Consider the following 25,801-nt stretch of genomic DNA (forward strand, 5'->3'; position numbering starts at 1 on the left):
AAACCACATTCCTTTAGACGACGACTAAAAAACAGACTTCTAAAAAGAGCAGAGTCAAGATGCAGCGTTGAAGTACTTCCTGTATTGCTACAGACACATTACAACAACCCCTTTTCTTTACTGTAAGTCACAAAAACACACCATTAATCACTTTGACAGTTATTTTTTAGCTCACTCATAATTTGGCAGATCACATAAAGAAACGATGAAAAGTCACTCGCATAAACCCACAACTTTCATTGACGAAAACATTGGAATAATCTTTAAATGAATGGTCGCCGCAGAGTAAAATAAAAATCAGACTTTATTTCGATTTCATCCTCTTACTCCTCCTTCTCGTGCAGCGACGCGCGGACGCGGTTGCGCACGTAGAACGCCGTCAGCGCGCTGCAGCACGCCGTGAAGATGAAGAGTGCCACGGCGTCGTGGGCCAGGTCGCCGTGGAGGCGCTCGTAGAAGGGCCGGCGCTCCATGAAGTCTGTTTTCAGCGCTTCGATCTGCATCAGGGTGCACACCACCACGAATATGTGGAAGATCTGGTGGCCCTGCCCGATGAAGTCACACCTACCGGGGAACAAGCTCTCCGGGTGAGGGCAGCAGAAGAAATAGGCGCTGATGAGGAAAAAGAGCACGTGGTAGAAATGGTACGCCACAACCGGGTCGGAGCAGCCATCCTGGTAGCACCTGTAGATGCGGTGGACCACGGGGCTTATGTCTAAACAGTAAGCCAAGGCGGAGGGCACCACTTGGCAGAGCTTGCGGGACAGCTTCGGCAGCTCGGGGCTCGCGTATTTGCCGTAGCAGCAGCCGAAGCACGTCAGCCAGGCCAAGAACGCCGCGGCGGGTAAAAAGAGCCCCTGCACCCGAGCGTGCCACTCCTTCTCGATGGCGTAGTAGTAGTGCGCCAGGGCGCTGCCGTACTGGTAGACGGCGACCCCCACGTAGTCGAGGAAGTAGAAGCTGTAGTAGGAGAGCTCGGACTTGGCGGAGAGGAGGTGGGCGAGGGCGCTGAAGGAGAGGTAGGTGAACGCCGCCAGGAGGACGATGAAGAGCGGCTGAGCGTGCGGGTCTCGCAGGAAATCCACCGTCTGCGAGATCTCCTGCCACTTCACCAGGATGACGAAGGCGGCCAGCAGGTGGGTCCACACGTTGAGCGTCTCGTTGTGCCTTTGGAAGAGGGTGAGGAAGTAGTAGCGCCAGCTTTGGTCCGGCTGCCTGTAGCCGGTGAGGATGTGGCGCTCGCGGAACACCCAGGGGACGTCGGACACCTTCACGGTGCAAGGTAGCGTGGGGAAGGCCGACTCCAGCAGCTGGGGGATCTGACGCAGCTGCTGCGCGTTGATGAACAGGCGGCCGATCTGCTCCATCACCACCGTCGCCATGGCAAACTGGAGGCCAGAGAGGGGAGGGAGGGAAAGAATGAGCGAACAGTCGGGTTAGTCAATATCTGTCCTGAGTTTGAGCTACGCTCGTCTCCGGGTCGTCTGCCTTCCTGCATTAATACTATTATCGCAAAGAAAATTATATTATTTGCTATTCATTAGCAGTTTGGTCAATAATCGGATTAAATAATGAAGGAATACTTTTCTAAATTATCAAGCAAACAGGCGTGCAGTTGCTCAAGCAAAGCACGCCTTTGGACCAAGAATCAAGATGGCGGAAAACATCTGGTCAAACTATAAATAGGTAACCGACATTTGTCCATAAAGGTGTAATAATTGATGTATATTTAGTTAACATCGGACCAAACCGTTACCGTAACCCGGAGCAGTATCAGCAGCCGTGTATCTGTCCGCCTTATGAATGTAGCTAACTAACGCTCCCTCTCTTTTTAGCTCTGTTTGGTTCCCCACCAACTCCTCAGACAAAGTCCCTTCACCTGAAATGCTCCACTATGCTCACCAGCTCGTTGCTAAATGTGTGTGTCTGCCGCTGGGTGCTGGGCAGGTGGTGCGCGGCGCTTTATTGCTGGAAGCAGCTGCTGGACTCGAGGCTGATGGGAGTGGAGATATGGGCCAGAAAACCAAAAATAATAGGCCATCGACTAAAAGGATCCATAAAGATTAATTGCAGTGATGAGTGATAATCCTGTGTGTTTTACACTGACAGCGACCCCATTCACATTAATCATGTTGGGTCTATTGTACAGAAATATTGATTAGTGTGGTTTTTAAGTGTCTTCAATTGAATAAAAGAATCAACCTGCTCTTTTATAATTCATCACGCATCACATGGTTTCTTCTCAAACTGTTGAACATGAGTATTCCTTGTGGTTCCAGTAGTTTGTGTTTGTTCAGGTTGACCGTTTGACTTGTGTCTCTCAACGTGTCCCCGAGCTTTTAATCTGCTCTACAACACGATACGCCGCTTTGAAGGACTGTTGCACACCACAGGAGCTCAGGGGGCAATAAAGCTCTGACCTGAGCTGCCCTTACGCTCATAAAGGCTGCCAATGGGGGCCTTCCCTTTCAATCCTCACTATCGGTGATTGCAAACGAGGAAAATTACTTCCTGACAAGGTGGAGGAACTCGACAGAGTCAATATTTCCTGGAGCGCCTACGTTTAAGAGGAGTAATAAGATTTAAAAATAGGTTTTGAGATAAAAGAGTGTATAGTGATGCTATTAATAGAAAAGAGGGATCAAAAAATCTGACTGGCGTCTGGTCATGACTGACTAATCCAGTTGAAGGCACTAAGAGATGAGAAAAGGGGAATAAATGGTAGTAGACAGTGAACAAAATGCCTGACTTTTGCTTCCAAACGCCTTAACTAGCATGTACCCTACAGATAGTGGGACCAGGGTGGAAACCAGTGACACCATCATTGACTTGATGTGTCCATGCAGAGAGCAGACAGCGGCCTCCCAGAGACCACCAGGCTGTGTGGGATGAACACAGGCCGAGGTTCAGGAAGAGAGGAGTGATGCACGGGAAGACATTACGTAACACAACCACCATCCGACGTCCACACCCTGCGCTCCCAACCAGCGTTGCAAGCCCCTTCAAATATTTATAGCTGAAGACAAACGCTCGACGAGGAGGAAAAAAGGATGTTTCGAAAAATTGCATGCTTAAAACCCAGGCCGGCGTGGGCCTGTTGCAGTGAATTCCCTCAAGCGAGTATATGCATGCACCTGATATAAATATATATATATATATATGTATATATGTGTCTGTTCAGATTTGATATCCAGCGTCCAGAAGAAAATGTACATTCTCCCTTCTCTTCCCCATGTGCATCTACACCTGCGCCGTGTGATGTTAGTATGAAGAAGAACCGCTGCACGTTTATGAGGAAAATGACCGAATTTCACGCGATGCCACTTTAGCGTTTTACCCGGAGAAAAAAATTAAAAATGCTTGTGTTAAAATTAAGCGCGTGAATGAAACGTACCTGTAGACGGTAGAATGAATCCCGAGTCTTGAGTTTAGCGGGTTAGAGCCGTGCAGAGTATGGATAACATTGTTTGAAGCGGTGAGCAGAGAGGATGACCGTGACGGGAGCAGCGCCTGGCGGCTCTCAGCGCGCAGCTGCTGGGAGGAGGATACCGAGCGGGTTTGACGAGCGGGTCTGACGGCCAATCGGCAAGCGCGGTGCCGCGCGCTACCGCGGCTGCGCGCATCGCTCGACCAATGAGAGCTGCCACCTGGCCGATCGGCCCACCGGCCCTCCACTGAAATTCTTCCACTGACATATGAATTGTATGACAATTGTTTGCTGTCTTATAGTTGACCTCAGATTTCTTACACGGGTGTAGGTTTTAATAAGTAATGTTACTAGTTACTGGTCTAAAGGAGGAATTATTACGATATAATAATCTTATTTTAACTCACGAGGAGACACCATGATGTAATGAAGGAGCTGTTTCATTATAGTGGTATTCGGTTGTATAATAACAAATATTCTTATATAAAGACTATGCACACATGAGTAGTCAATGGTCATACTGATGATGACAGCCTGCTCTCTGTAGAGGAAGATTGTTAAAAAAAGAAACAGAATTGATGTCCTGAATTCTTAGTATTAATTAAGTTGTGGCAAACCGTAACATTAATTTAAATAAATGAATAGTTTGAACTTTAAAGTATTATGTAAAAGCATGGATTATGCTGAATGGATCTTTCAAAGTGTTAAATGACTTATATGAAAAGCCTGTAGATAAATGAAGTGAGCAGTAACTTAAATGGCCCAGATCAATTTAAAGTTCCTACATTCAAATACAATTTAAAGTTAGATAGCAGGTCTACCTCATGCTTGGTATTGTAACAAAGCTAGAATTTGAAGCATGACATTATGTCCATTCTTAAATTGGACATCCCTTCTTTCAGTGTTTTCTGGTTTCTAAGTTGACATTCAAATTGCAGCAACAACCCAGCTGGATCTCATTTTGTTATCAAAACAAACATGTTCCACTTGTGTGGTCAAATCCGTTTAAAGGCCAGCGAGTTTCCCTTGTGAAGCGTTTTGGAAACAACGTTTCCTTTGTTAGCCTCAGAGCTTCTGAAAGATGTGCTTTGTTTTCCTGACTCAAACCATCCTGTAGTGCATTTCCCCAATAGAGAAGGATTCCGGGTGTGTTTACGATAACGCTGAATATGTTTTGGGGTATTCATTCACTCCAGGATGATCTGGCATCAGATGCTCAGAGCACGATTCATATTTTTGGAACAGAGCAGATCAAATGTATGCTGATAATGCAATCGGTGAAGCCGGGGAAAGTCATGATCACGAGCAAGATTTTGAACATCCAGCACAGGCTAAGAAAGACATATTGGAGTGGAGCCAGCCATTGTCCCCTGTGTTGTCGGTCAAGGAGCAATGCACCATGGGACGAGCAGCTTTCTGGGCCGACGAGTCCAGCAGTTTCTTCCCAAACACTTGACAAAGATGGGATTGTGCAGCTGTGTGTGTGTCTGTGTGTGAGTGTGTGTGTTTGTATGAGTTTTCCTGTGTCATCACAGCACACGAGTGACATGTGGTCACGGTGTGCTTTGTGCAAATACATGTTGCACATGTTGTGCTTGTCATCAGATGGCTGGCAGACCTCTTCCTCTTCCTGTCCCCCCAGTAGCAACCTAGAAAGACAAAGATAATGATCACTTTAGTAGTGTGTCGTTCTCCTGATCCCCTGAAACACACACACACACACACACACACACACACACACACACACACACACACACACACACGTGGGTTGGTGTATTCATACACGCGTTCCATTCAAAATGGCCAAAGGCCAACACGCAGTCATTCTCTTGGTGCTGTAGGACCTTGTTACTCTGTCCAAATTGTCTGTGGGCAGTGTAATAATGGTCAACATGCAGCCTCTAAATTCGGGGAACTTCCATCTGCCAGCCGCATCTCATAATTTGCATTAATTCTAATTCTAACATGCACTGGTTTATGTTTCTATCTCCCAAAAAGACAGACAGACTGTGGCTTTAAACCAGATGATTGCTCCACAGCCAGCTAAGTCTGTCTGTAAAAAAGCCCAAATGTGGCTCCTCTGGCACATTCTAATGCCATATTCCTCCATTTATACAGTAATCTTAATTATAGCATTTTTCTATGTGAAAATATGATTGTAAACATGTGCTAATTTATTTAATGGTATGGAGAATTAAGCTTCTTGAGCGTCTCAGCCCACTCAGTCTGTGAATAGCTATGAATAATTTTTGGGATGGCATACACTGAATGAGGTTGCTGTTCAAAAGCAGACTCAACCCATGATTGGAGCTTGGTTTACTTCATCACTGGCACAACTCAGAAGGATTATTTTCCTACTTTTTTATTAGAATCATTAAAGCCTAGAATAAACCACCTCTATTAAATGTGAGAGCAGAGACAATGTAATTAGTTTAAGAGAGACTTAATTGACATTGAACTAATACATTTATTAGATTTGTGCACAATAAAATTAGACCTGTGGAGTCTTGGACTATTAGGTCTCATCGTGACGTAGTCGTATTTCGGCGTGGGCTGCTGATGCCGAATATCCCCCCGGAGTCTAGACACTGGTGGTGAGTTGGCTGACGGTTGAAGGGATGTGGAGCGGGACGTCTGCTGAGCTCAGCAGAAAAAACCTGGAGCGACAGAGCTCACCACGACACCACCGTGCAGCCCCCAGTAAGAAGTATTTATTTCATTTCGGAAAGAGGAAATTAACTGATCCTTTACTGCAACTGTGTGTCATTTCCTATACATGACCGTACATTTCCTAGCCTGTGCAAGATGCAAGCCACGGTAAACAAAACCTGTAAGACAAGGATTCTGCGGCTCATGTGGCATGCAGGTGACAAATGTCTGTGGCCTCGGTTTTAAAGAACTGCTTCAGGGAACATTCACAGTCTTCCTCCCCTCTCCCAAGAACATGTGACAGAAAAGTAATTACTTGTAACAGTCATTTAGCTACTTATGCATGATGATATAGAGAGCCACACTGTCAAGAGCAAGTATAGACAACGGATTGATGGACACACGCTGAGCAAATATGAATCCATAAATCACAAATTATTATTATTATCACATGACAGTGGTACCCAGCCTTTTGGGCTTCTGACCCCTTAGAGTGAAGCAATGTCTACATGTGACCCGTAGTCATTGGTTTCATGTGTTACAGCCAGGTAAAACTAAAGAGTGATCCATCTCTGGTTTATTTAAATCCTGTTAAGATTGTTTACTTGATTGAGAAAAAATATATATGAAGAGGTGTTTTGTTATATGATAATGCCATACACACATAGAATACATTTTTATGTAATAATGTACTATATGATTCCAACATCCTGGTCCAAATGAAGGCTTAGCTGAACAGCCTACAAGTCAGGCAGCCAATATCCTTCAGATGTATCTTGGTACCACTAGAGAATAACGGCTTTTAACAATTTCAATATTACCTGACTGCCACTAGGTGTCAGCAGTGTCAACGTATCACTAAGTTCATTATATACCACATGAAGAGTTTGTTTTGTCAATCTTCATCACAAGTTACGGAAATATAATGATCCATCTTCAACCGTCATGAGGCACAAACACCACACACACACACACACACACACACACACACACACACACACACACACACACACACACACACACACACACAAAGACAGACAAAGAAAATAAAATGGGAATATAGTTTAATGGCTGAACCTGGGTATCGTACAGTGTATTCAAACATGCAGAATGATCAACCGTACAGAACATTACAATTTGTTCATTTTAACATTACAAAGTAGAAGTAATGCCTCTTAATGAACCACAAAAACTAGTCTAATCAGCTGCCAATAAGAAATCTACCAGTGAAGTAAAACCTGACTATATGCACACCCAATCTAACAACAGCAAAGGCAGAACTAACACAACAAACAACATCGTAGAAGCGTCAGTTTAAAAAAATAAAGCTTATCTTTGGAGATGTAAAGACTGTTTTCCAGTTCCTAAACCAATTAATTTTCCACTTCTTTTATTGCCTCTTTGTTCTTCCTCACTTCGTCGAGCTTCTTGTCCTGTTGGGAGTTCATAAGCAGAAGCATCACAACACTGTAGTTTATTATGGCAACATTAAGCGTGACATAGGTTGACGAGCCATGAGGAACTCACCTTCTCCTTGAACTTCTCATTGAGGGCTGCCATCCTAGCAGTGCGGTTCTCTTTGTTTGCCTCCATCTTTTGATTGAGTTTCTCTTTTGCCATCTTGCTGAATTTGCAGTCTTCTTCCAATGCCTTCTGGATGACCTCCTTCTCGTGCTCTCGTTTCTCCGCCAAGTGTTTCAGCACATCAGCCTCGTGGCTCTGACGAAATGACAAAAGATAACTTTTTTTTGCAGGAAGAACCTGAATCATAAACCAATGTGCGAAGCTTGACAGCTCATATAGTGGTATTCACAGTGGTAATTATTTGATAATACCTTGCGTCTCTCTTCTGCAGCTTCCAGTTTCCTCTTAATCTCATCCAGTGATGTTTCCTTTTTCTTAAGAGGGGACAATGGGCACGGGGAATCGCACCTGCCATCTGGGGTTGAGGGTTTCAGGATGACCTCGAATGCGTGACCGGAAGCACGCTTGTTCAGCTCCTTCACCTGGATGTCTGCAGATGTGTGATGAGGTCAGTGTCACAACATGCACATACTTTATTTCATATTACATTTTTCAATGAATAAGCCATTTTTAACAAATTACTAATTATCAAACTGTGTTGATCAACTATATCAGCACTCTACTAGATATGGATGCTTCCATTGAGTTTGTCTGACTGAGGATATTAAAGGAGGTCGAGCTGAGCCCCTACTGGCCTTTTAAGGGTCACCGCTTTGTTTGAGAGAGGTCAGAGGAGAACAATAATCCCTGCTGTGAGGCCGAATTTCTCGTTTCCAATGAAGGGTAAATGAAAACAAGACGTGACAAACCAAAGACTGTTTTAAGAATTGCATGAGGGCTGATTTACAGGTCACTTTTTGCCACTTAAAGGTGTCCAGTTACTTGTATAGAGTTGAATAACATGTTTGCATCTTGTTTACTGTATCAGAGATGTTAAGGACATAGCAACTTTGCATCACAATACCTTTATAATATGAATTATACATAATTTAAAGGCATTTACAATCATAAAAAGGTTTTCTGATTGTAAATGCAAGACCACTCAATGACATAACCGTTTGTTGACACCTACCTCCAGAGCTTTCCATTTCAGCAGAAGTGTGGCCTCGCTGATACCACTAGAAGAAAACATGAAACAAAGAGATTATTATTTAGCACGAGATCTCTAATATTACAAGCTTAAGCTTTAAATTCACTTTGATCAACTGTCTACATATGAAAAGAGTGCTACATGTCCTCTCAGCAGGAGCAGCAACTTGCTGGAGCATGCTGACAGCTTGTTTTGATAGATAATCGGTCAAGCATGCGAGCACGCTTTTCATATAAAAGGGGGAAAAAGAAAAAGTTTCCCTCCCTCTTTTGCTTCTAGAATCAAAACACAGATATTTTGCATTAACCTCATTCCTCCATGTATGCATACGCTGTTGAATTTGATGCAATTAGTAATCTTCTCAGCATTAGACATACACAGCAGTTAGTGCTGCATAGCTGCACATTATACTATACATTATAATGTTGCATAATCTGTCACAACATGACATGACTTGTCATGCAGAACAAGGTTCCTGCTCATTGAAGCCTGAAGTAAAAAGTACAACATGAGCGCGTGAGGCCTCGCAGTGGGAGGGTCTCCAGCACTGTGAGACCACGATGTCAGAGAGCTAATCACGAGTGGGCTAAAAGGTGCTCGAGACTGTTTTTACCAAAATGGCGGGGGGCGGGGCAGCAGACATGCTGCACACAAGGGCCCGTTCAACACACACACACTTGAAATACTCAGACACACACAGTCACTTTGGAAAAGGTAACTAATGCAATGTGAGAACGGTGATGAAGAGCAAGACCAAAAATAAATCCCCGACGACACCACTACAGGTAGCTGAGTTATTTAACTAAACTTAATCGTTATTACGTTGTTACACAATGTTATTGTCGACTCAAAAAAACACTACCAACAGCCGGCCAAAGTGATTCATGGTGTTTATTAAGATGTGTGAATACATTAACGTTGTGGATCCAGCGTGAATGCATTTTTAAAGTTGTTTTCTTCTTCGACGTGCACAACAATAAAGTCCACTAATTAACGTGACTACAAATGACTTCAGCGAACAAACGTTTAAAAAAAAGTGACCACGTTGACCGTTATCTCTACTGAGGCTTGGTTTAAATGCTCTGAAAGCCCGGCTAAACATTAGCATAACGGCTTTGTTCTCACCGTCAAGTGTCTCGGGTTGAAGAGCTGCTGCTTCTTCTTCTTCTTCAATGCTCACAACCGCCAACACATCTGCACCTTCTTCGCGCAAAAACCTCCTAACCCCTCAACCGTCTCCAGAGCTGTTTGCATTCATTGGTCCAAACCCACCAATCACAGGCGGCGTTGTACGTGCAGCGCCAGGAGCGCGAGGCCAAAATAACAGACACACACAAAGCTGGCACGACCTCGTGGCTTGCAGAGCAAAACAAGCCTCGGTTTACCCAAAGCTTCATTAAATCAGCCACATTATGTAGGTATGCAATTCAGTCAATGTTGCATTGAAAGTAACCTTTCAGGTATTATGACATACATATTATGTATTATGACATTATTAAGTTTAAAAGCAACATACAGTGTAATCAAACTGGAATGGAACAGCTTCTTTGCATGGGCTCCACACCTCCATCTGCACTACCTGCACTATTACAACCTTTCTGCACTAATATCCCAACTTCATCGTCCATTGTCATTGTTCTTATGTTCATATATATTATTCTATATATATTTCAATTGTACATACTAGTTAATGTTGATGCTTATTTTCTGTGTTCTACTCTGTTGTCTTTCATGTCTTTTTTTATATTTATCTTGTTTATTTGTATATTATATGTGTATATGTATGACAAGAGCAATGTGTAACTGGAGTGGAATTACACACATGGCCAATAAAGTTGATTCTGATAAATAAAGTTATGCTGTTCATGAAAATCAACATGTTTAGATGCAGTCTTACTTCTATTTCTTCACACCAGTAACACACTCAACATTATAGTTGAATAATGCAGTAATTCAGATTGTTTCATAGTGTATATCATGTAACTTTTGTTAGAAGATACTGTGCAGATTAAACATAAAACTCACATGAGACATTTCCCAGATGCTGTGAAGCATTATCATCACAAAATCTGCAGCTTCATTACTTTGAAGTACTGATGGTTGATAAAAATTACAAACATGTAGTGGGGTGTGGCTGCATCTCCTGTTGAAGCAGTTCCTACACTACATGCCATATTCAACAACTCAAAAGTGTTCTTCATTTACCGTTTTTGAGTTTGATGAAAGATGCTCCACTGACACACACTGTCGCAGTAAGCTGGAGGTTTCCATCTGGAGTACTTCCCACAACGGGTTGGCTTTCCCAGTGTCGGGAGTATTGACAATGGGGGCACAGCTGTTCCACTGATCTGAATCAATCCTTTGAGTCCCAACATCACATGCCCGCTGGCACACAGGACCCACCTTTAAAGAGCTCCATAATGCAGGACTCTTATGGGGGGACTGGGTGCTTCACCACTGTAATACAAAATATAGAGGAACATGTTTATGAGCCGTGATGAGACTTGAGATAACTATCTATCTAATTAACTATTCTGCAATCCAGCCAACCTTCATTGAGGTTATAATGTTCAGTTTTTGAAGCTCTTGAACTATATTGCATTACACAGAGAGGGGTTTCTGTTATTTTGAACTAACTTAGTTGGAACGAACTAACTAACAGAATACCAAAACCGTGTAAATGAGGAAGTAGTTTCTGGTGCAAAATTTGACATTGTTAGGACAGGACAGACTGTTGACAGTAATACTATTCCTATATGGATTTTACACTGGAACTGCAACACTATCTCTAATGTTACATTCTCGTATACGGTACAGATTTGCCCCGTTGTGGCAAAACTTACAGCTGCCATGTTTAAACCTAAGTCTCGGACAGATTGCTCCACGCCGGAGTTTCAGATTTGAGACAAATCCCCTCTGGTATGAGTGCTTGACCATGCCTTCTTCATTTTAATCATTTTTTCACACGTTTTCTGATAGATGAAGCAGGAGAAAAAGCCTGATAAGCCTTCACTTTGCCATAAACACAAACTACTGATGAGGGTGGGAAAACACAGAAATGACTCAGAAGCATTGCTATTACACATGATAAGGGCATAGTGAACATGTTTCAGAGCCTGCAGCTGCAGCTTCAGAAAAGTAAGTAAGTATGGTTTATTTATATTGCACTTTTCACAGACAAAAGATCACAAAGTGCTGTACAGGAGTCAGAAAAAAATAAACGTGTTAAAACCAGATTGACAATAACAGGGGCCAAACAGTTCAACAGTTAGGAGAGCATAGTGAAATACACATTAAAAGATGGAGCAGCAAAAAACACAATAAAACAGAGAATGAAAATAAATAAAAACAGATAAAAAAAGCAGGTCATGTATTCAACCAAACGCCAGTGTACACAGGTAGGTTTTTAGTAGATTTCTAAAAGACGATACTGAATTTGGTGATACTGCCTCAGAAGCTCGGTCACCACGTGGTTTAAAACCCAAGAACCAGAAATATAATTTTACGTCTGGCGGAAAGAGGGGACTTCCTGCTTCCGGTGCCTTGCGCCCTGCAACATTTTAACATCATCAGACAAGAGAAAGGGCCATCGGCGTGTCATATGACGCTGGCTAAAAAAAAGTGCTCGTCAGACAAATCCTTCTCCGTGATTGGTTGAATCTTATGCCCCTCGAATTTAACACATTCATAGATCACTAAACAACCAATGAACACTCAGGACATCTCAAAGGACTACCCACCTGAGTAAAAACACACGCGCGCTACAGTATTCAGTCAGAGAGAAGCGACATCATGACAACAGTGAGGAAGCAACACCGAGGATTTTTGAGAGCAGCGATGAGGAGGAGGAGGAGGAGGACGTCGCATCGTCGTCAGAGCTCGAAGGCTTTGGTTCTTCTGATGAAGAGCAATATGCCAACAAAAGAGATCCATTTGAAAATGGGTAAGTGTTGTTACTAAACTTTGTTAAACTTTGTTAAGTGTCTGTAAGACTGCATGGTGCAGACTACCGTAAAAGTCGGGTTACAAGCCGCTCCTACCTCCGGTCAGTGTCCCGCTGTAGCAAGCTAGTAGCAGTCCCCTCTGCTGCTGCTACTGTCCCCTCTGCCCAAGTCGGGTGTAGAGTCGGGGCTGGTCCCTACCTTTGGTGGTTGTCGGGGAGCTAGCGGAAGTTAGCGCGGAACTAGCATGAGCGCCAGCTGGCTACAGCATGGTGCAAATGGGGACAATAACCGAAGGTAGTAGCGTAGTAATGTGTACACTGTGCATGAGAGCACGCCACGTGGTGCACACTGCTCATGTTAAGACCAGTCATGATCTGAGTAATGTTTACACATAGTATGCGGAGCACTCTGCTCAAATGTTACGTCATCTTTCTTTAACTGACTAGGCTTCCTTTATTTTACAGAGAGGAGTCACAGCCGCCCCCACGACTACCACGGCCAGCAAAGAGGCAGCGTGTTTCCCGACGACTAAACACCATCGCCAGCAAAGAGAGCGCATGCTGCCCGGCGACTACTTTCACCACAGGCCAGGTCGAGAGAGACGGCAGCGCACACCACCTAAGCTGTCCTGGAGGACGGATGACGACCCAGACACTGCTCCTCCCGTCATAAAGTTCCAGCCAGCCCGGACACCAGGTCCACATGTCAGTGCCACAGCAACACCCGTTGAACTCTTCAAATTGTTCTTCCCGCAAGAAACTGTACAGACACTGTGTGAAAACACAAACAAACGGGCTGCAAAACAGTTAGCAAACGGAAAAAAATATCAATGGACAGACTTGGATGTAGATTTCTTTTACAAGTACATTGGGTTGCTTATCTTCTTCACCCTGGTAAAGCTTCACCGTATTTCAGATTACTGGAGGCGGAATCACCATTGTTCCGTGCCGTTGGCATGTCGGGTCATGTTACGTGACAGATACACGTCCACAATGACCGTAAAAAGGGCACAGTCGAACATGACAAACTTTTCAGAGCGGCAAAAGTAGCATCCCCTCCACTCATGGCCTGTCCTATGACGCTGTCATGACCCTTGTGCGAACCGGTTACCTCGGCACAGGCTACCACATATACATGGACAATTTCTATTCCAGCCCCAAGCTCTTCATGGCTCTCCATAAGTGCAGAGTTGCTGCCTGTGGGACGTACAGGGAGTACCGGAAGGAATGCCCTCGGACTGATGTGAACGCCCTCCCAAATAAGTCAGCGAGAGGCTCCATGAGATGGATCCGTGATGGCCCCATCGTCTTTGTGAAGTGGATGGACACAAAGCAAGTATCGGCCTGCTCCACAATTCACACGGCACACTCTGGGGGGACTGCGGAGAGGAGGGTGAAGCAGCACGATGGCTCCTGGGAAAGGGCACCAGTCCCCTGTCCACACCAGTTGCAGAGTCCAACAAGTCCATGGGTGGAGTTGATCTGTCAGACCAGCTCATCCAGTATTACTCTGTACATCGCAAGACGATGCACTGGTACAGAACACTTTTTGTTATCATTTTGTGGACATGGCCATCACCAACAGCTACATCATTCACAAGGAACTCTGTCTGGCCCAGCGAACAGAACCCATGACACAGAGGTTTCATGGAGCAGCTGAGTGCTGATCTCTGTGGACAGCCGCTTCACATCACTCCTGCCCCGACACCTGCAGGTCATGGTCCTGTGCCTGTCTCTGCTGCTGCTGCAGCCTGCCCCAAAACGAAGTCAACGGCGGGTCGCAGGATTTGCAAGCTTTGCAGGCTGAAAGGCGATTGAAAAGACACACCATGGAAGTGCGAGGAGTGTAACGTTCCCCTCTGCCTGCAGCTGAACAGAAACTGTTTCCACGCATGGCATGCATGAGAATATGCCATTGAAGCAAAGCAAGCCATACTTGTATATTGTAAATAGTGTGACTAGGTTTTCTGTTATGTTTTTCAACATTCATATTCTGTACTTTTTTTTTTTTTTTTTATTTATTTTCAAAAAAAATTGTTGTGATGGTCATTTTTCATTTGCACACACATGAAGCTTTATCTGCAGTATGAAGTCATTTCTGTCCCATTTTTATCATTTGGGTGAAAAGTGTGAAAGACCATATTTCTACTAAAAAAACAATAATTTCTTTTTAGCTTTAGACATTTATTTACATGTGTCTACCATTTTATTATATTTCACTGCTTTTGTGAACCTAAAACCTTTGGTAAACTAATTTCCATCACCTAAACAGAGTTGCCACCTATACATCACCTGTAAAGTTATGTTTGAACACAAAATATGAAGGTTTTCTTTAGTTATATTTTCTCTTTACACTTTTGCCTTATGTCAATGGTGCCTCATTATAGAGAGCTGAGATTGTTCTGCAATTTATGATGTAAAACATGGGTGTATATATCTTGTATGACAGCGCCTTTTTTTTTTTTATATATATATATATATATATATATATATATAAAAAGGTGAATTTAAGAAATGATGTCAAAATGACCTGAGTGTTCCAAGAGTTAAGGAGAGAGAGAGAGAGAGTGTGTGTGTGTGTGTGTGTGTGTGTGTGTGTGTGTGTGTGTGTGTGTGTGTGTGTGTGTGTGTGTGTGTGTGTGTGTGTGTGTGTGTGTGTGTGTGTGTGTGTGTGTGTGTGTGTGTGTGTGGATGGACAGAAGATTTAGGTTAGACCTGATGTTGAATAAGGGTGAAGTAGTTCAGCCACATATGCAGGAGTCTGTCCGTGTATGTGAGGGTGAGGATTTTAAAGTGGATCTGCTCTACGGGGCGCCAGTAAAGAGACCTGAGAATTGGGGTGATATGAGACAGTCTATTTGTAAGGATGAAGTCTGTAGTGATGTGACATCTTGCATCAGTTTTTTTGAGGACATGTGCGTGCAGACTAAAACTTTCTGCACATAGAACAACAATAAATCCTGCATAACAACTAAACTCAGGCAGCTTCAAGCCAAGAAGGACGCATGCAGAACTGGGGACTGAATCCTGTAAAACCAGGCCAGAAACACGCTGACAAAAGAGATCAGAGTATGATGAAGCTAGACTGAAAAGCTGAACGATTTTCAGGCAATGACCCAACGCCGTAGAACTATCAACTGGCAGACGACCTGAATGTGTTTTACTGCATGTTTAAAAAGCCCAAATTCATATCCCTAACCCGCCCTGACTCTGACATCACACTACCTGGTTGAACCGCTGGCACTGCCCCATTCAACATACTGAACAACCCTATGTCTGTGCAATCCTTCAGGTTTGTGGAATCCACCATCACCCAGGAGCCACACTGGGTGACGGTGGATTCCACAAACCTGAACCACACCATGGGGAAAAATCAGTCCATCGGAGGATGTACTTCCTGTTCAGGAAGGTTCCAACAGATTAGTCGACAATAAACTGAAACAATAATCTTTTTTCCTTTCAATAATCTTATTTCAAAGGAGAACTATGAGAATGTCCTGGGAGTGAGTGATGAAAGAGAGAAAGAGTGATGATGAAAGTAAAGTTTTAATCCTGGTAGCTTCGTTGCACAAACAGTAGCTGCCAACTGCTGCCAGCTAAGGGAGCCCGCAAGTGTCAGAACAAAGAGGTGATTATACAAGACTCGAGGGTGAGAGGCTTACACGCCCAATGGATGACAGAGGTTGGTTACACAGGGGCTTACTTTTCTGTTTGAGAAGTACCTCACCACATACATGCAAGAAAACTAGAATAATGTTGATTCCTGGGGGGAAATTAGGTCCCTGAAGGCAGCTGCATGTTCAACGAGAGAAAACCTCTACAAAAAGGCTGACTCATCGCAACTTTTAATTAGCAATATATTTTCATCAAAAACAAACAGTTGTAATGTAAAAACAGAAGTATGTTCGTAAGGATCCCTTATAATGACACTGATGTGTCTGTGTTCTTTATCAGTGGGTATGCAATACAATTAGGCTATTTATTTTTTCATGTTTTCATTGTACTGCTAACAGTGGAGCATTCATCAGCATCTACATGATCAATTACCAATCAGGAATGTTTTAATTGCAGCCAGTTTTAAGGAACTTGTGTGACTCTTGAACTTCAAAGCCTACAAATGAGTGTTATAACTCTGTAAATCCTCACTTATTTCTCTGGAAACTAATTTTCTCGTTATCCTCAGGGAATCTTGGGGTTTGACTAATCAGCAATATAGTCCAGTAATATTACAAATTAATCCCAGAGTTCTTGTCAGTATCAGGAGCTACAGGCATCATTGACTCACTTGTCCTCCGTGCTTTATTGTCTCTCTCTGATCTTAGTGCAGATACTATTTCAAAAGTCTGCAAGGGCCTGAATACACACACCTTCCCCAATATACAAACATTAATCAAAAATGAATTGGATATATTCATTGACAGATGTTCTTCAAATATTAATCTCAGTCCTGCAATGAGCCCTCCTGTTGCATTCATCATAAACCAATAGATAGTTAAGAATGGCACAGATGGGTTGACACTGTGTGTGATCTTACTTTGATTCAATTACTTTATATCCGGAAATCAGTTACTTCTGTGGAAACATTCTACCATCTAGTGGTGAGAATAAGACATGTACAGTTTTCTAATATTCAGCAATTAGATTTGACTGCTGTTGTTGATGTAGCACAAGGTCCACTCTTCTTGTATCCAAATTAACCTTCAAATGCATATACAACTACTTTGTGTCTGAAATCCACATAATATATGGAGCAGTTAATTCAGTATTTAAAAGTTAATTTTATGTTAGGCATATTTTACTGTCGGCTTTAGTCGTCAGCAACATATGTTTTTTGTTTGTTTTTAAGACACATGAATGGGTAGGAAAAAAATACTTTCATGTAGGCAGATGACTGGGTGAAGTAAAGAAGATTACAACTTGTTGTATACTTCTTGTTTCAAGAACCATTCAGCCCCACAATATATATATATATATATATATATATATATATATATATATATATATATATATATATATATATGCAATATGCAATGTACAATATATATATATATATATATATATATATATATATATATATATATATATATTGTACATTGCATATACTAAAGATAAACAACAAAGTCAACTCATGTTAATCAAATGTATGCATTGTTGCATGGTCAATGTGTGTTGTATTAATATATTTCTTATGGGTCTATTTCAATAAAATGTATGCATTCCCCCCCCCCCCCTCCTTTGAAATAGTACTCCTACTTGCTAGAAAATAAATCAAGAGTCTGGCACTGGCATATTTCTTGTTCAAGATAAGATATTAGGGCCTATTAATAACACATAACTGTTCGCTCCTCGCTGTGCCAGTGCACGACCAACAGCAGGGGCTTTGAAGAGGCTTCCGTCTCAATACATAGTTTTAACCAGACCTCATCTCCTGGGATGCTGAGCCAGAGAACAGATTGTTGGATTCAAAGTTGGTTCCTGACATTTACTGTCCTGTTATTATCCATTGTGCTCTGCAAACAAGACCATGCACTTTGTTTTGGGATTGGTGGAAAGAAAAGTGCTTATATCCCTTAAAAATGCAGCATCATCTAAGTTTGTATTTGTGGGCCGATCATACGACAGTGAGGTATTTTATATTGAAGAGAATACTTTTATTTTGAAAAGCATTCGATTAATTTCCGACTTAATCGGGAATACTTTTATTTTGAAAAGCATTCGATTAACTTCCGGCTTCGGTTTGTGTACACTGACCACTGTCAGCGAACGGATACGAGACACTATCGTTAATTTCAGCAGTTTCACGTCAAATGGGGGCTTGTCTGGCACTGTGCTCTGTAGCCAGCTGCGTAAGTATCTACTCACAATACTAATATGAACGTTATTTACTGAACTAACGGCTGTGACGTCACATTTGTCTCTTCGTGTTGACTTTAGGTGAGCTAACGCTAAACTGAGGTGACTGTTAGCTAAAGAATTAGCGGTACTTTAAGCGCGACGACGGTGAATTTATTGACTTTACGTCAAGTATCAGCCGCACTGGACACATTAAACATATAAGGGAAGTTGGCTTACGAAGATAATTAATCAGCAGAGGGCGTGTCGGAACGGGCCATTGAACCTAACCTTAGAAATGGTATCAATCATTAGTCAACGTCTAATGAGTCAGATAAAGTATGTGGGAGAGGCTCATCCACTTGAATCCAGTGTCTATATCACTGTTCACTTTCTCGTTGAATAATTTACCAGCTCATTATTTCTAATGGAAAAGTATCTATTCATACTTAAGCAGTTGCCCACAATTATTTTATTTTTAATTTTATTTTTAAAAGCCTTTCCTTTAACCTAACTCTCTCTCTCTTTGACCGTCCCCTCCATCCTCCACAGGCCTCGTGTCTGTGTGGCTCGGCACCATGCCTGCTGTGTGGCTGCTGTCCCTCCTCCAACAACTCCACCATCACTCGGCTGGTTTTCTCCTTCTTTTTGCTGCTGGGTACCATGGTGTCCGTCATCATGATCCTTCCTGGAATGGAGACGGAGCTCCGTAAAGTGAGATCACTGATCCTCCGAATCCGGTTGCATAACAGTGTTCATTGTTGTATTACATTCATTTGCTTGATGCTTATAGTGTTTTTTTTTTATATATGCTTTCTAGATGAGATTAATTACACATTGTTGTCTGCTGTTTTGTAGATCCCAGGATTCTGCCAGGGAGGAAGTGCTATACCTGGTTTTGAAAACCAGGTGGACTGTGATGTCATTGTGGGCTACAAGTCTGTGTACCGCATGTGCTTCGCCATGACCTGCTTCTTCTTTCTCTTCGCCGCCATCATGATTCGTGTCCGTAGCAGCAAAGACCCTCGTGCGGCTATTCAAAATGGGTATGTGCCTGATTGAGCTCTTATGGAATACATGTGTTGAGGGATGTGCTACTTGTGTGTGTCTGCTGTACTGATGGTGTGTTTGTGACTGTTTACTTTACAGGTTCTGGTTCTTTAAATTTCTGATCCTGATTGGGATTACAGTGGGAGCTTTTTTCATCCCTGATGGAGCATTTCATACTGGTACTAAAAACTCTGTTACATTACTATGAACAGTAAAAAATACTGTGTATATATTTTTTAAAGCAGACACTGAATTGACTGTGAATCATAACTGAGGAGAAATATCTATTTCTGATCAACAGTTTTGGGAACTTAAGCTGTGTTTCTTTTTCACTTCACAGTGTGGTTTTACTTCGGAGTCGTGGGATCCTTCATCTTCATTCTGATCCAACTTATTCTTCTCATTGATTTTGCCCACTCCTGGAACAAGGCGTGGTTAGGAAATGCTGAAGATAGTGACAACAAATGCTGGTTTGCAGGTACAGCAGTCACTTGAAAAAGGCATTTTCTTGCCATGTTATGCTACATATTTTGCCAAATGATCAATTATACAATTAAAGTAATATTTGAATAGGATCTGCTCTGCCAGCCAAGTCGGTAACACATTATTTTGTCTGTGGTTTTAAGCCATATGTGTTAATGTGTATCTGTCATTTCCAGGCCTGCTGTCGTTCACCTTCCTCTACTATGCTCTGGCTTTCACTGCTGTGGTGCTTTTCTACGTTTACTACACACAGCCTGACGACTGCACAGAGCACAAGGTCTTCATCAGCATCAACCTCATCCTCTGCATCATCGTTTCCATTGTCTCCATTCTGCCCAAGATTCAGGTACAGTGTGGACCAGTCTAAGACCGTACTGATGCAGATATACTTGGAAATGCATTAAGTGTGTGTCTATCCTGTTTGTTGCAGGAAGCCCAGCCACACTCCGGTTTGCTCCAGGCTTCACTCATCTCCCTCTACACCATGTATGTCACTTGGTCCGCAATGACCAACAATCCAAGTGAGTCGCCTCTTGTCTTGGCCCACAGTTGCAGCTCTTTAATTCAGGTTCTGGTTGTTCAGTTGTAATCATTCTCACTGTTTTCTGTCAATATATCCATTTGCTGATTATCTGCTGCAGCATTTTGATCATGCTGGTAAGTTTTTCCATGGCAAGCTATAGGAACAAAGAGCTGCTTTTTGCTAATAGTTAGCACACCTTTCTTGTCTCACGCTTGTGGTGACAGTAGGGTTAGTTGTATCTACAGGTACGCCTTTGAGAAACATTTACACAAAACATTGGAAATGCATCTAGACAATCCACATATAATTGGACTTTGTCATTCCAGAGAACTTCCTCTTTCTTGGTTCACTGATGTTGTAACACTGTTGTCTTTGCTAGATATCATATGCAACAGCTTTTTATTTTCCATCGCAAACATGACCAATTAAAACGTAGTACTGTAACAGGAAAATACAACGGAACAAAAACTGTTCTTTTTGTTTGGGTGTTTCACTGTTGACAGTGACATTTAAGAAAACTAGTGTTGATGGAACCATGTAAGAAGGACAACTGTGTTTTCACATTTATTTCAATGTAAGGGATAGTTATGTATTCGTGAACATGAAAACATGTACACTTTGTTACTAACATACAAATATTTCCAAATCCATCTCTTATCACTTTCTTCAGTGTCAACATTTAAGTTAATTTACATATGAATTCCAACATTTTATTGCCATTACGGTCAATTCAAGATTATTCCAAGATTATGTCAACCGTAAACAGGCTTTCTTGTATATTTTAATACAATATCTTGTGTGTTCGCTCGGATGTTTTAGATCGAAATTGTAACCCCAGCCTGCTGAGTATAGTGTCCAACGTCACCACCACTGAGCCGTCTGGTGACGGCACCACGGGACAGGTGCAGTGGTGGGATGCTCAGAGCATTGTTGGCTTGATCATCTTCCTCTTCTGCACTCTCTATGCCAGGTAGGTTTAAAACCATCACAAATGATATCAGTTTCGTATTATTCATGTTTTTGTAAACCCGTCTCTCTCCGTCTCTTCCCCAGTATCCGATCGTCCAGTAACACTCAGGTGAACAAGTTGATGCAGACAGAGGAGGGTGGAGGGTCAGGTGGAGAGGGTGTGGTGGGACAGGACGGCAGACTCCGGGCCATGGACGACGAGGAGGAGAGAGTCTCTTACAGCTACTCGGTTTTCCACTTCCACCTCTGTTTGGCCTCTTTGTACATCATGATGACTCTCACCAACTGGTACCAGTAAGTATCTGTCACCTACAGACTGTTAAAAGTGTAACATAAGGTGCCCAAAGGACAGAGACTCAGCCTTTTTTACATCAGACATTTTTGAAACAACATTCATCATTTTGAAACCAGAAGCGTTCAGTATTTGTTGCACAGGCAATGTAGGCCTCCCGTATGGCCACCAGAGGGCACCTCACCGCAACTGAAAGTTATCCATTCCTTGAACAGAGCTTGAATGTAATTTTCTAAAATGGAAAAGCCCATCCCCTACAGTGAAGTTTCCAATCATTCATGGGCCATGTGTGAAAAATATGAGGACACAAATTTCCCTTCATGTGTTGTGTTAACTTGGTATTAAATTGTGCTTTTGCTTCTGTTCTACCTCAGACCAGAAACCACCACCCAGGCCATGCAGAGCAGTATGCCAGCTGTGTGGGTGAAGATGAGCTCCAGCTGGCTCGGCCTCGGCCTCTACCTCTGGACCCTTGTCGCCCCTCTCATCTTCCCTGATAGGGATTTCAACTGAGTATGCCTTGTCCTTTAGCTGTATATGGCCGGTTTGTTTCTTTCCCTGTGTAATCCGGCTGTGTGAAGGATGCTATGAGGAAAAAGGGAAGGATGTTTTGAAGGAAATACAATTATTTTTGTTGTCGTTTTCAATTAATTGCCTCTGATTTGATTGTGCTTTTGTTGTTTTACTTCTCTCTGTGTGAATATTTAGTGGGATAATCACTACAGATTATTTGAACGCGTGATGGTTTTGCCAGCAAGAAGTATTTTCTTTTTGCCAATGACTCCCCTTCATAGGCTGATGTAGTCTGAACTATCACAAAGACTCAACAACAAGGCACTTTCTCGATGCCTCTGACTTCTCAGGTCTGGAATCCCTGATTAGCTGGACTCCCTTAGTGCTGGAGGCAACGAGGAGAGCCCTTCTTCGGAGCCCCAGAGTAAGTTGAGTGTGAGAACTAGATAAGACTAATATGACACGCCCTACAGATATTAACAGGGCTTCCCTCTAGGGGCCGGCTGTATGCAAATCCACGTCATTACACCTCAAGCCAGAGATTCTTAATAGACCACCAGTCAAATCTCAGCTCCACTCCCAACATAGGATATTTGATCTCTGGTGCGCTGCCTTTCTATGTCTGGCTGTGTTTGGCCCTGTTTAGCCACGGGCAGCAACCTGTACCAGTGTAGCAGTCTGTGGGAAGCAGGGAGACGTGTATTGATCCACAGCAGTCAGCGTCATGCGATGTGCAGTGGTACGGTTCAGGAGGTGGCCTCTGCTCACAAATGCCATTATTTTCAGAATGTTGCAGCAGAGCTGAAAAAAGAAAATCCTTTTTAATTGTTAAACAATAGTATATTTCAGAAATGATGAATTGCTGTTAAATGGTACTGACTTTAAGAGTATGTTCATGGTCGTGATGCTGGCTACAATACTTGTATGACTTGTATAGTTAAATAGGTTTAAATAAGACTTTTTGTACTTTTAAATGCTTTTGGTACAATCATGAGAATGTTATTGTTAGTTTAAATTGTGTTATTTTCAAACATTTCAATGCCCACACATGAATCAGATTTCCTGTCCGGCTCCATGAGTATTATAAATGGAGTGGTGCAATGAATTCTGATCTTTCTTTCTTTCTGTGGCAGAATTGACAGTTTTAGATCATAACTTTTTAGAACAAAATAACTCCTGCACACCTTCTCCCTGACTTGCATTCACAGATATTTAGAAAGGTTTCATTAAACAGACCTTCTTCAGGTTACTTTACAAAACAATGAGAGAACATCTCTTAAATAAGTTGGTAGATCAATCCGGTTACACTACTAAAATGACATCAGACAATAATCATTAACATCAATCAATAAATAATCATAATTACCAAAACCTTGTCATGAAATATATCTGAATATCTGAATCTGAAGTGAAGAAGACAGTGTGCAGGAGATTTTTTGTTCTATATTGTCGACCCTAGGTATTCTTCTACGCACCTGTTGACCTGCTGATGTGCAAAAAGTTTGCTCTATTTAGATCATAACTTTTAAGATTTCAAAAAAGCGTGCCTTATTGTATGTAGTCCTGCGTTTCAACAATATTAAAACACTAATGCTGACGTGTGTTTATTATGCCTTGCCTTACATTGTGGTGAGTCGCTCATTGCATGTCAATAAGGCACGGGCTTATGACATGAATTAATATTGTAATTAATGTATAAATGCTGTTTCTTAATAAAGATAGGAAGACATCACTCATTCTCTGTCGCCTCAATTGAACCCTTTCACTTTGTTTCCAAAGTAAAATGTCAAATAGATGAGGGGGATTAAGAGCCCCAAGGATGTTATTGATTGTACATAACATCTCCCTGTTTCTAATGCGTCACCAGGGTGCAGAGAGTGTGAACGCACTGCCTACGTGCATCACCCATAGATCCAGGTCATGAGGTACCACAGTTGAGGACAAAGGCGGGGCTGATCTACACATCACAGCATGTTCCCTACTCTGGGTGAAGTACAGATGTATATCATAAGCATAGATGACAGTCCAAAACAAGCAAACTATATTCTTGGCACATTGCTCAGATGGGTTGGCTTTCTATTTGGCCTTACTCTGCCATGTCCCCTGCTGTGTTTCACTTTTTCGCTGCTGAATCTCTGACTGCTTTCTCTCTCTCTCACACACATCAGCCACAGATGTCTTTCCCCTTAACTGTGTGTTTGCACTGCCAATCTGTGGCAAAAGTTAAAAATTGTTATAGCACTGACCAGGTTTTTGCCTAATTGTAAACTGAAGCCGTAACTGTGTGTGATGTATCCCATGTTCTAGAGACCGAGCAGTGTGTGCCAGTGTTTGCAACCTCTGCTGTTTTATTTCCTTTTCGCCTGGCTGTTAAACGGAGCCTGTTGGTTTTGGCCGCTGCAGTCACCCCAACCAGTTGGCACAGCCGGGATCTCTTCAGGACACACTACCCTCTCCTGTCAACTCCCACAACGCCACCCCTCGCTCAGCCTATCCATGACAATCCCGAGTTGATGGCTTGTGTCACGGTTTAGTTGATGGAAGGAAGTCTTATTTCCTTTGCATGCGGTGGCAGAAACAAAGACGTCACTGAAAGTGTGGAGAGGACAACAGCGCACAACTGTAAATGTAACAAAAACAACTGCGCATACGATTGTTTTGTGGGGGAAAAGCACTCATTGAAAATGGTTTAAAAGTAATGAAGAATTTATCACAAACACTCAAGTTTCAGCGATGAAAGTTGCCTCTAGTCTCTTCCTTGGCCATCTATCTCAGTGCTCCGTGATGCTTTGCAGAGTGGAAGTCCTGTCTGCTCTGTGTAGCAGTGCACTGCACACTGGCCTGACACACTTCTCTTCATGGGTCAGACGCGTGGAGAGGATCTGTCGAGTCTTGCAACTGCGCAGACATTGTAAACCAATGATGTCACTCCTCGAACGAGAACAGACTGGCAGCATTTCCACTAAATCTCTGGTTGTAATTGCTTCGGTTTCATTGTTCTGTCCGCCACGAACCTCATGTGTTTTTTCACTTGTCTGTCGTTGATTGAAGCATTTATAGTATTTAAGTTTTAATAGACCAAAAGAAGTCTTTGCACGACACTCTTCCATTTGTCCTACTGGAAATGTAACAGCCTCTCAACACAGCCGAGGGCGTCTGAGAACAAATTAGCTAAGTGGCATAAATCACACTTTTATTTCCCCCTGTTATCATCAGGTGTAAAAATGTGAACTCGTTTTCTTCTCCGAGGATAGATTTAAGACGCTCTCCGTCTTTGGCCGTGTCATAAATCTCACCTTCATTTCCTCTGTTATCAACAGATGCAATTTGTCGCTGTATTAAGAGATCAGAGGCTGTAATGTGCTGATTATGAACCACTTGGTGCAGCCATGCTTGGTTATGCATCCCGGGATTTTTAATTGCAGATTGACGGGAAACAATGGTTATCACTTGCAGTATTATCCCTGACCTTAATCTTGGCTTCCCCTTCCACACATTAGTCTGAA

At 42.6% G+C, this 25,801-nt stretch overlaps 3 protein-coding genes across 3 annotated transcripts; 1 reads left to right on the forward strand and 2 right to left on the reverse strand.

Moving 5' to 3' along the window:
* Positions 1-323: 323 nt before the first annotated feature.
* Positions 324-1,382, reverse strand: paqr7b (progestin and adipoQ receptor family member VII, b; the record flags this gene model as incomplete). The annotated part of the gene is made up of 1 exon (XM_079226926.1): positions 324-1,382. The coding sequence occupies one exon, from the start codon at positions 1,380-1,382 to the stop codon at positions 324-326; it is 1,059 nt and encodes a 352-aa protein (XP_079083052.1).
* Positions 1,383-7,129: 5,747 nt separating this feature from the next.
* stmn1b (stathmin 1b) lies at positions 7,130-9,880 on the reverse strand. Its single transcript, XM_079227873.1, has 5 exons — positions 9,816-9,880; positions 8,673-8,718; positions 7,912-8,090; positions 7,604-7,795; positions 7,130-7,509 (listed from the first exon to the last, which is right to left on the reverse strand). Exons 2-5 carry the CDS (start codon positions 8,686-8,688, stop codon positions 7,450-7,452), a joined length of 447 nt encoding a protein of 148 aa, XP_079083999.1. The 5' UTR covers positions 8,689-8,718; positions 9,816-9,880; the 3' UTR covers positions 7,130-7,449.
* An 8,560-nt stretch (positions 9,881-18,440) lies between these two features.
* On the forward strand, positions 18,441-24,020 carry serinc2l (serine incorporator 2, like; the record flags this gene model as incomplete). The annotated part of the gene is made up of 10 exons (XM_079227830.1): positions 18,441-18,479; positions 19,018-19,179; positions 19,324-19,511; positions 19,615-19,694; positions 19,856-19,993; positions 20,175-20,344; positions 20,429-20,519; positions 21,341-21,491; positions 21,575-21,784; positions 22,157-24,020. The coding sequence occupies 10 exons, from the start codon at positions 18,441-18,443 to the stop codon at positions 22,293-22,295; spliced, it is 1,368 nt and encodes a 455-aa protein (XP_079083956.1). The 3' UTR covers positions 22,296-24,020.
* Between the last annotated feature and the right edge of the window lie 1,781 nt (positions 24,021-25,801).

The sequence above is a fragment of the Taurulus bubalis genome (genome assembly GCF_910589615.1).
Source record: "Taurulus bubalis genome assembly, chromosome: 12".
NCBI lineage: Eukaryota > Metazoa > Chordata > Actinopteri > Perciformes > Cottidae > Taurulus > Taurulus bubalis.

Bases quoted from the DNA above. Each gene is read 5' to 3' on its own strand.
- stmn1b (XM_079227873.1), bottom strand. The intron at 7,796-7,911 runs GTATTATCAAAT...TCATTTCGTCAG, and splicing joins CTGCAGAAGAGAGACGCAAG to AGCCACGAGGCTGATGTGCT. The intron at 7,510-7,603 runs GTGAGTTCCTCA...AACTCCCAACAG, and splicing joins ATGAGAAGTTCAAGGAGAAG to GACAAGAAGCTCGACGAAGT.